This window comes from Leptinotarsa decemlineata, unplaced genomic scaffold (genome assembly GCF_025532065.1).
Source record: "Leptinotarsa decemlineata unplaced genomic scaffold, Ldec_3_MD MMD2_tig00000232_RagTag_RagTag, whole genome shotgun sequence".
Taxonomy (NCBI): domain Eukaryota; kingdom Metazoa; phylum Arthropoda; class Insecta; order Coleoptera; family Chrysomelidae; genus Leptinotarsa; species Leptinotarsa decemlineata.
This window is the reverse complement of record NW_027412546.1, coordinates 983,939-995,542: the sequence shown is the minus strand read 5'-3', so window position 1 is coordinate 995,542 and position 11,604 is coordinate 983,939. Positions and strand designations below refer to the sequence as shown.

The window sequence follows — 11,604 nt, the reverse complement described above, 5'->3', positions numbered from 1 at the left end:
GAAATGGTGTCAATTTATTAAGATGAGAAAATTATATTCCTTCAGGGAATGTCAGACCAATTGTATAAAACTATTAAAACAAATTGTATAAAACTATTCTCTCAGAAACTCTTAACATATTTTTAAAATTTCTCAAACTAATTAGTATCTTATTGAAAAATTTAATTGGCGTTCACGACGCTAGATTTTTGTGGTCTTTGAAAACAGATAGGTGCGGCGTGTTCTTTGAAACGAGTTTCAGTGGCTGGCTTAGTCTGACCAAAATATTTTTTGTCACAGTTCATTCGATATATTCTTGACTTTTAATTCTCCAACATCTTGTCTTCAGGATTACCCAACATTTGTCAAAGTGAACAAGAAGTTTTGTAGGCTACTGTCACGTTCAACTTTTTGAAAATACTATCTTATCCAATAGTGTATTTTGGTATGTTTTCTGCTAGACATCAAATTCCAGACCTTGGTTACTTTTGATTACTAAGATCAGATTCTCGAGTATGCTGTGCTGAGTAATGATGATAAACAAAGAGGTCACCCTTTTAAAATAGTGTGAGAAAGGTTCGTAAAACTTTTTCACCAACATTTTTTGTGCAATCGTGATTTTATCCACTGGAACAACCTGCTATCTATTAAAACTTTGGATGTTTATTGGAATTGTAAAAGGAAATTGTTAACTACGTTTTTTTAGGTTTGTAATTACACACATCGGAAAAGTCTAGGGATATTTTTGAAAATGGCAATAATTTTTTTTAGATCGCTTTAAGGAAAAAAAAAGTTGACTGGTGATTATTAAACGAATGTAACTTACAACAAAATTTATTAAATGGTCAAAAATACTGAGTGCGCATATAAGCAAAACTAAAAAAAAATATGGCTCTTTGGCACCCCGAAAAAAAATCATAATACAAAAAAAATTGGAATCAGTACAAAGTATGGCCTCCACGCTGGTTTATTACGGCCCTACATCTATCGTGCATCGACAAAATGAGATTGTCAATGTCTTGTTGAGGTACATTTGCCCATTCAGTGATTAAAAGCTCTCTCAATTGAAATGTTGTGTGAATGTCCCCATATGCGGAGTAATTCTTCGTTGAAGCATGTCCCACACATGCTCGATGGGATTCAGGTCCGGTGATTGTGTTGGCCATGGCAATACATCAACTCCTTCGTTGGTGAGCCAGTCAGTCACTAAACGCGCGACATGTGGACGAGCATTATCGTGCATTAGGTGGAAGTTTTCACCAACAGCAAACGTACGGACGATAGGTAGAAGAATGGTGTCGAGGTACTGTCGAGCTGTGAGGGAGCGATTTGGAAAAACGAGATCGGTTCTGCCGCCGATCATGACTCCGCCCCATAGCATTACTGTACCACCTCTGTATGTGTGGACTTCCTGGACGTGTCTCAAACGTTCATTATTTCCAGGTCGTCTCCACAGTCTTACTCGACGAGAATCTGGATGAAATCCAAATCTGGATTCGTCTGTAAACAAAACTGTGGCCCAATCATTTGCATCCCAGTTTTGATGTTCTTGACACCACTCTAATCTTCTACCGCGATTGCCTCTCGACAAAGGTGGACATCTAAGTGGCCTTCTGTTGTGGAGATCTGCTTCATGCAGTCGATTTCTGACAGTATCACGACCAATGGTTACCTGGTGCGTCTGCTGCAACACGTTAACCAACTCAGGTGCTGTGATTGTCGGTTGTCTTCTTGCGGTTAAAACCAAAAATCGGTCTTGAACTGCATTTGTAGCGGGTCTTCGCCCTGGATGTTGTTCGGCTGGACTGCCAGTTTCACGGAAACGCCGCCACAATCGACTGATAACACTTTGGGAGACCCCCAAACGAAGAGCTACATCATTTTGTCGCATGCCACCTTGAAGAAGCCCTACAGCTCTATTCATCTCAGCCAATGGTAAGTGATGGCGTTCCATGTTAAAGCACAATATTTCCAGTTTAATTGATGAGCAAGAACTGCATAGAATGTACAAACTCGACACTTTCAGATTATTCATTTTAGCCGAAAACCTACAGTTTGTAAAAAACTTGATAAAAGATTAGTTACCGTTTTTGCAGGCTTTGTTCAACCCATAGAAATCTACAGGGTGGTCGAGTGTACCAATTTAATCGAAATTAAACGACCTCATGCATTTATTTTTATGATATTTAGTATGTTATAAAAATATCCCTAGACTTTTCCAATGTGTGTAGATATGTTCAATCTACTATGCTGTCTCACATTTATTTAATAAAAATAATAATCGATAATGCAGAATTTCCAGTACGAGAATCTCTCAAGAAATTAGTTGAAAAGTTTGACTACGTATTCAGTGATACATCGTGCATAAGGCATGTAAAAAATGGAGTGATAGGAAGTATAAAAACTACAAAAGAAAAAATTATAATTTATTAATTGAATCAACGAAATTTGAAGTGAATTTATAATTTTGTTTCAAATTCTTTCACCCTATATACAAAAATCACAGCACTTCAAAGGTATTTGAAATTTATGAACCGTAATGACATGGTTTTAATTCAAAAAACAAAACTTTCTGCAGCCAATCTTTCTTTTACATCACACATTAGTTATGTTACACATCCTGGACCATTTTTGCTTCTTACTTGCTCTGTTTCAATTGGTTAGTACTACTACTTTCTCATCACCCAAAAAAGTAATGTCTTTTTTACTTGTGGATCATCACAAATTTGTTAAGGAACATTGGTTAACCGATTATTTAGTCTTCTAAGTGTTAGTCAACTTTTCAACGGTTGTAGACCGCGAATAGAATCAGTAACGGAATCCAGATTGACACGCTTTTAATTCCACTGGCACCTCCACCATCTCGGGCGTCTACTCCCCCCTCTTGACTCGCTCTCGCTTTTGCTTCTGTTGAACAGATGTCACCACAGTCTTCTTCCTCGCATATATCGCAGAGGGTGACGCTCCTGCTTTTGTAAAACACTCGGGCTCTTCTTGCTGGAAAACAAGAACATTTTCGTTGAGTCACACCAGGTTTTAACTTTCCTGTAAGTCTAGAAAGATATGCTCTTTCAGAACTTCTATATCACTTCCATGCCATAGTATGGTGGTATCGTCTGCAAACATGGTAAAGGTTCCATGTATATAAATCTTACTAAGGTCATTAATGTAAATAAGGAAAAGAATTGGACCAAGAACGGATCCTTGGGGAATTCCCCAGTTTATTTTTGAGATATCAGAGGAACAATTCGGAAATTTGACAATCTGATTTCGGTTCAACGAGTGTCACTCCTCTGAATCCATAGCAATATAATTTTTTGAGCAGTACACTGTGATTAAACAGTCGAGTGCTTTTGAAAAATCGCAGAATACTGTTCCAATAGCTCTTCCATCGTTTAGGCCAACAAAAGGTTCATTTAAAAAGTTGAAAATTGCATCACTTGTGCGTTTAGAAGTTTGAAAAGCGAATTGTACTGTAAATAATATGTTATGTTGGTTCAAGAATGCCAATAATCTCTTTTTTATGGTCCAATTCTCAAATTTTTAGTTCTGTCGTTTGTGTGTCATTTTAATTTTTTATGAACTGATAACGATGTAAAAAAATACTCACAGGTGTCATAATAATCGTAAATAACGACCGGAACTGGTTTTTGTTTAGCTACTTTGTGCGTTCTGAATGCAGATATCGTGGGACAATATTCGATTCTGGTGATGTTGTTGAAATACAAGATTATCCTAGTCAGTCCATGACTCGTCTCCACTTTTTGGACGTTCTGGGAAACTTCCAGACTCGGCAAGGCGTCGGTATCGGCTGTGTAACCAGAAGGGAGGGTAACTTCCATAACTGCCATGTTGCTTTGAGGGTTCTCCGTCAGATTCCTGCTCACAAATCTGTAAAAACAACACCAAATAACTGTATTTCTGAACCGAATTTGTTATAGAAATTGTAGCCTAGGCAATGACAGATAATATTTCTATGTGAATATATCCGATAATGAAGATAGAGAACTTACGCTGTACAAATGGATATCTGAAGGTGGTGTCCGTTGGAGTTCTTGTCTACTTGTGGATCCAAAGTGAACATCGGCCAAGGGCCTGTTACGTTTACGTTGTATTGATAGGATACTTTGAATATAGCCAAACCGGTTCCCTGTGCCGTTACATTGACTTCTCTAGAATCTTTACTTATCTAAAAATAAAAAAGGAGAAACGTTTAAAAATCTCTTGAGATGTTACAAGAGAGAGTGTTCCACAAAGTTCTATGGGAGGCCCAATAAGTGCTTAGTTTTTTACACCTCAACTTCTGCAAGAAGAAAAATTGTATAATCTAACCTGAACCTAAACATTAAGACTGTAAGATGCATTTCATTACCGAGAGACTGAAGGTTGGTACACCGTTAAAAAAGGGTAGCCTCAACTATTTTGTCAATAACATTAATTTCTCTATAATGTAATCAAAATGACCATATACATCGTGACTCACGGTCGATGGTAGGTTAGACGTTTCTGGAAAACGCAAAGCATGGTTTTTCTGAAAATTTCACCTCTCACATTTCCATACCAACCTGTTCTGTCGATCTAAAATATTTCCAGCATTGCGGCGTTGCCACTTCCATCAAAAAGTCCTAGCAACTCAATTTTTTAAATGGAACACCCCGTATATTAATACATTTTTGGAATCGCTCTAGTATTTTAATACTTTTTGTTGATAATGTCCTATACCTATCTCTATCTGTTTTCGAGATAAAAAATAAATTGTGCTGAATATGGTCCAAAACATAGCCTTAATTGAAATTAAGTACATATGTACTCTCAATTCATGAAAAGTTGATATTTTGATGATAGTTTGGACAAACTCGAAATATTCAAATAACACCAAGAAATCGACTCCATATCATACAGGGCGTACGGAAATTACTATTATTTCCATTGTGCATAAAAGTAGTCAAAAGTCCATTTTTTTCAAACGAAACCCCCTGTATATTACTCGATAAATTGAAAGATGGTGAAAAATGGTTCAAGATGATATATCATGTCCCTATACTTAAATCGTCAAGTTTTCTCAATAAAGTCGCTTCTTCTAGAAACATTATTTTTTTTTTTAGAATTTGGATTTAGGTAGCAGTGGAATTATCAAGCTTATAGCAGTTCGGTTACTTTTATAAGTAATTTACAAAGAGCTATCGACGGTGTTTCGAATCATCTTCCAAAATGAATGCAAATATCGATTATTCAAACGAAGTTCTTTTGAAATTATTTATTATACACGGACAGTGTGATCAAATAATTGCCAGAACTTGTAGAAAATTCAACCAAATGTATCCTAAATTGACACCAATGAACGAGAGGAAGTTTGTAAGATTACAAAATAATTACCTTAACTATCTATGGCTCCATGTTAAAAGCGCCTTCAACATTACCAAAACCTGGTACTTCAAATGAGGACAATACTGTTAACGTTTTGGCATATTTTTATGCATATCCAGAAGCTTCCATTCGCAGTGCAGAAAAAAATTTAGGTGTATCACATGCTTCAGTACAACGAATTTTGAAAAATCACGGAATGCATGCGTATAAATTTACCAAAGTTCAAGCTCTAAAAGCAGAAGATTTCGAACGTAGAATGCATTTTTGTGAATCCCTTTTGATTCATACACAGGAAGATCGGGAATTTTTGTCAAAAATAATTTGGAGCGACGAATCAAAATTTACGAGGGATGGTATTTTCAATATAAGGAATAAACATTTTTGCCTTTAGAGGAATATAGGAATTCGTGGTTTCAACTGGACGGAGCGCCAGCTCATTCCACCCAGGAAGTTTCCAGGAAACTTGACGAACTCTTCGACGATCGTTGGTTTAGACGTTTAGGGCCGTGGGATTGGCCACCGAGATCACCCGATCACACGCCACTTGACTTTTTTTATGGGGTGTTTTAAAAGAAAGGGTATACAGTACTCCAGTGCCTACCAAAGAAGAATTGCGACGGCGAATAGTGCGAAGTATTGAAGATCTGGATCCCCAGGAAATTGAAAAAGCAACCACAAGTCGCGTACAAAAAAATATTTTAAAATGTTTAGAATTTAATGGACAAAATTTTCAGCATTTATTGTGAAAATGTGATATTTTGTTTACAATTTTGTTATTTTGAATCATCCTATTCTGTTATTGTCTGTACTTTCACATGTTTTAGCCCACAAAATCTTACTTTTTACCTAGAAATGACTGATTTTTTGTACAGTTGTTCCCTGGAAACTTTGAGCCATAGTTAAGGAAATTATTTTGTAACCTTACAAACTTCCTCTCGTTCATTGGTGTTAATTCAGGATACATTTGGTTGAATTTTTCATAAGTTCTGACAATGATTTGATCACTTTGTTCATGTGTATAATAAATAATTTCATAAGAACTTCGTTTGAATAATCGATATTTGCATTCATTTTGGAAGATGATTCGAAACACCGTCGATAACTCTTTGTAAATTGCTTATAAAAGTAACCGAACTGCTATAAGCTTGATAATTCCACTGCTACCTAAATCCAAATTCTAAAAAAAAATAATGTTTCTAGAAGAAGCGACTTTATTGAGAAAACTTTACGATTTAGGTATAGAGATATGATATATTATCTTGAAGCATTTTTCACCATCTTTCAATTTACCGAGTAATATACAGGGGGTTTCATTTGAAAAAATGAACTTTTGACTACTTTTATGCACAATGGAAATAATAGTAATTTTAGCACGCCCTGTATGTTATGGAGTCGATTTCTTGGTGTTATTTGAATATTTCAAGTTTGTCCAGACTATCATCAAAATATCAACTTTTCATGAATTGGGAGTACTGATGTACTTGATTTCAATTAAGGCTATGTTTTGGAGCATATTTAGCACAATTTATTTTTTATCTCGAAAACAAATAGAGATAGGTATAGGACATTATCAACAAAAAAGTATTAAAATACCAGAGCAATTCCAAAAATGTATTAAGATACGGGGTGTTCTATTTAAAAAAATAAAGTTGCTAGGACTTCTTGATGGAAGTGGCAACGCCGCAATGCTGAAAATATTTTAGATCGATAGAACAGGTAAGGAAATGTGAGAGGTGAAATTTTCAGAAAAATCATGCTTTGCGTTTTCCAGAAACGTCTAACCTACCATCGACCGTGAGTCACGCTGCATAGTTAGCCCTATCCCAAAACTTTTGGAACATAAAAGATATATTGTCAGTGATGTATGGTTGAGAGATGAAGATTTTGCTCCAACGAGTCTCGAGACTAGCGAAACTTCAGAGCAAATGATCAGCGATGATTCACCATATAACGATTTACCAGGACATCGAAAACGGTGAATCATCTGGAAGGAAACATAAACAGCAAAAATAACGATAGAGTGGAAATGAAACCAAAGAGGCGGGCGATGTTCTAAATAATTCGCCATGGTTATTTAATATTTAAGTGAGCGTGTGTCAATGAACAGCCCAGTACAAAGTGAAGAAGCGATGAAAAGAGAAATAAACTAGTTAAACAAGTAATTGATTACCCAGAGATACTGGATATGTGTGTTTTGAGCTGGTTCTTTGAGTCTTTGAATGAAGTTCCCGTAGTCTATTTTCGTAAGCAGCGGAGTATTAGATAATATTCAAGTCGCTATTTTTTTAATGAAACAGCATTCAAGTCTAAAAATTCACTCACCTCTGTACTCTGCAGTATCATAACATTGTTTTTATTGACGCTAAACTTCCCGCGGCCTTCTTTCCCATACTCAAACTCCACCTGAATATTAGTAGGACTAGCCAACCTCGTGACCAACTTGTACATGGCGTGCAGCCCCACAACGGTATCCTGCGAAGAGGCAAACCCTCCCAGGCTGTTCTGCTGGTTGATCAACCACTCCAAGACCGGAGTGGCGTCGTCCAGCAAGTTCATCTCGATGAAAGTCAAAAGGGCGTAGGAAGTAGTCTCGATGTCGATCGATTTGGGGCGGGAGTTCCAAGGATTCTTCGCTTCGTTCCGGGGCGTATCTTTGGCCCACCATTTCATGTTGTTCTTCGTCTTGGATTTGGCGTCCAGCAGGTTGAAGGCGCTCTGCTTCGAGGTGTGCTTCGCAATCTGTAGGGCGTAGCTGCACAGGGCCAAGGCATACACTGGTTGATGTTCGTCGATGTTTCGCGCCAGGTAGTCCAGGCCTTTGTTGATGGAGTTTGTGAAAAGGGGGTCGTTGTGCTGCGAAGGAATGCTTGTTAGTCGTACCCAAAGTGTGGTCCGTTCAGATTAGAAGCACCTTTGGTAAATTTTCATTTATGAACCGTTCAATTTTGCTAGGATGTTTCAAAACTAAATGGGCCACACTGTATAGGAAATGAAAGTATCAACTTACTTTATCGCTTTCGAGCAAGGCCATAGTGACGAAAGCAGTGAGTGCCAGGCTGCTTCCCTCTCTGCTTTGCAGGTCTGCGTGAATGACGTTTCCAGTTTCGTAGAAGCTGCCGTTTTTTCCTTGAACGGCAACCAACCAATTCAGTGCGTTCTCGATTATGCTTTCGTCAACGAAAATGTATGGTTTGGCTTGTTTTAAAGCCAAGGCAACGTATGCCGTGAGCCTGAGGGAAATACATTTTTAATTTTATGTCTGTGAGACGAAGGAAGAAAATTTTGAATGTGGTACTTTATACAAGAAACTATTTTTCATAATTTACTCAACCTATACAGGCTGATTCACGGTGGATGGCACATTAGACGTTTCTGGTGAACCAGACCACGGATCACTTTGAAAATTTAATGGAGGGCATATTCGGACATTCTCTAGCCAACTAAAATATTTTCGACAATGCGGTGTTGCCGCTTCTATTAGAAAGAGGTAGCAACTTTGATTTTTCAAATGGAACACTCTGTATATAATATTATTTTTGGAATCTCCAACAATTGCCCGACAACTTTTCTTGATATTTCCCTATACCTATCTGTTACCGTTTTCGAAATAAAAATTAATTTCAATTTTTTTCTTCGAAAATCATGACTTCTAAAAATGCCGATATCTTTTAGTTAAGAAGTACTATGATATCGAAATTTGGTTTGGAGTTAGGTGATACTTGGACACTTCCCACACGTCAGCCTAATCTCCGTTACTTCAATACAGGGTGGTAAAAAAATACAGTTTTTTCGTTTGCTTGAAAAAGTTGCTGAAATTTGATTATTTTAAATGGAACACCCTGTATATTATTGAAATTCGGAAAGCTGCTGAAATTTGCTTTCTTTCTATGTATATCATACCTATACCTAACTAGTCAAGTTTCGGACTTATGAACATTTATTTGTGAAAATGTCCCTTCAGAATGGTATTTCCATTCGGTATTTGGTAAGCAGGCCATGATTACTATTTGACAGTAGCGTTGTGACATTCTCCTAATAATATCGACATTTTCGTCACTTCAGAAGTTGCAAATACCTTCAAAACGATGGAACAAAACTATTCAAACGAAGTTCTTATGAATTTGTTTATTATTTTTGGACAGTGTGACAAAATTATCAGCAGAACATGTAGAAAGTTCAATGAAATTTATCCGAATCTACCGCCAATGAACCTCAAGAAATTTATACGAATTCAGAACAATTTCAATGCATTTGGATCAACTTTAAAAGCACCAAGAAACTTGCCTCGACCCGTAACTTTCGAAGACAACCAGATTAATGTCTCAGCATATTTTCACGCATTTCCCGAGTCATCGATAAGAAGTGCTGAAGAAGATTTGGGTATAAAATATTCATCGGTTCAAAGAATCTTGCGAAGACATAAAATGCATGATTATAAATTCACCAAAATTCAAGCAATGAAGCCTCAAGATCCTCAACAGAGAGTAGAATTTTGTGAAATGTTGTTGACACGCATTCAAGAAGATCCACTTTTTTTAAATAAAATTATTTGGACTGATGAATCGAAATTTTCGAGAGAAGGGATTTTCAATAGAAAAAATCGTCATTATTGGTCCAGTGAAAATCCTCACGTCACAAAAGAAGCCGGATTTCAGAAAAATTTAGTTTTAATGTCTTCTGCATGTTGATGGACAACAAATTGAGGTATGTGATATACGAGGAGTCATTAACATCCAGAAGCTACCTGAATATTTTGGAGAATACTGTAGACAGTTTCGTGGATAATCTGCCACTCGAAGATTATCGAAACTGTTGAAGCTCCTGCACATTGCACAAGAGAAGTGAGCGCAGAACTGGATAGACTATTTGACGATCGGTGGATGAGGCGCTTGGGACCATGGAATTGGCCAGCGAGATCACCCGATCTTAATCCATTAGATTTTTATTTGTGGGGAATGTTTAAAGAAAAAGTTTACAAAATACCCGTGCGTTCGAGAGATGAATTGTTAGAAAGGATTGCCCAAACATTTGAAGATTTGGATCCCAATGAAATCAGATCTGCCACCACGAAAGCAGTCAACACCCGCATTTTAAAGTGCTTGGAAGTGAACGGCCAGCGATTCGAACATATTTTGAAATATTCCACATGATTGTTTTACTTTTTCATAATTATTCATATCAATATTTCCAATTTCAAGTTTCTTGGTGCTTTTTTAAAGTTTATCCAAACATATTGAAATTGTTCTGAATTCGTATAAATTTCTTGAGGTTCATTGGCGGTAGATTCGGATAAATTTCATTGAACTTTCTACATGTTCTGCTGATAATTTTGTCACACTGTCCAAAAATAATAAACAAATTCATAAGAACTTCGTTTGAATAGTTTTGTTCCATCGTTTTGAAGGTATTTGCAACTTCTGAAGTGACGAAAATGTCGATATTATTAGGAGAATGTCACAACGCTACTGTCAAATAGTAATCATGGCCTGCTTACCAAATACCGAATGGAAATACCATTCTGAAGGGACAATTTCACAAATAAATGTTCATAAGTCCGAAACTTGACTAGTTAGGTATAGGTATGATATACATAGAAAGAAAGCAAATTTCAGCAGCTTTCCGAATTTTCAATAATATACAGGGTGTTCCATTTAAAATAATCAAATTTCAGCAACTTTTTCAAGCAAACGAAAAAACTGTATTTTTTTACCACCCTGTATTGAAGTAACGGAGATTAGGCTGACGTGTGGGAAGTGTCCAAGTATCACCTAACTCCAAACCAAATTTCGATATCATAGTACTTCTTAACTAAAAGATATCGGCATTTTTAGAAGTCATGATTTTCGAAGAAAAAAATTGAAATTAATTTTTATTTCGAAAACGGTAACAGATAGGTATAGGGAAATATCAAGAAAAGTTGTCGGGCAATTGTTGGAGATTCCAAAAATAATATTATATACAGAGTGTTCCATTTGAAAAATCAAAGTTGCTACCTCTTTCTAATAGAAGCGGCAACACCGCATTGTCGAAAATATTTTAGTTGGCTAGAGAATGTCCGAATATGCCCTCCATTAAATTTTCAAAGTGATCCGTGGTCTGGTTCACCAGAAACGTCTAATGTGCCATCCACCGTGAATCAGCCTGTATATTTATCGCTCAAGAATTGAACGTAAGCCAAATAACTATTTCATGACGAGTTTCATACAATGTAATTTTCGCGCCTGACATCAGTGGCAGTGCTTGCCTCCAACGAACAAA

General features: G+C 36.7%; 1 protein-coding gene across 2 annotated transcripts in view; it reads right to left on the bottom strand.

Moving 5' to 3' along the window:
* Positions 1 to 2,392: 2,392 nt before the first annotated feature.
* The window catches only part of LOC111504677 (thioester-containing protein 1 allele R1), a 31,087-nt gene continuing 21,875 nt past the window's right edge, over positions 2,393 to 11,604 (bottom strand). For both annotated transcript variants that reach the window (XM_023159351.2, XM_074173382.1), the window contains exons 13-17: positions 8,354 to 8,576; positions 7,669 to 8,199; positions 3,993 to 4,168; positions 3,590 to 3,870; positions 2,393 to 2,976 (exon numbers count right to left, since the gene is read on the bottom strand). In XM_023159351.2, coding sequence (XP_023015119.2) covers positions 2,762 to 2,976; positions 3,590 to 3,870; positions 3,993 to 4,168; positions 7,669 to 8,199; positions 8,354 to 8,576 — 1,426 coding nt within the window. In that variant the 3' untranslated portion in view covers positions 2,393 to 2,761. The remainder of the gene's footprint in view (positions 2,977 to 3,589; positions 3,871 to 3,992; positions 4,169 to 7,668; positions 8,200 to 8,353; positions 8,577 to 11,604) is intronic.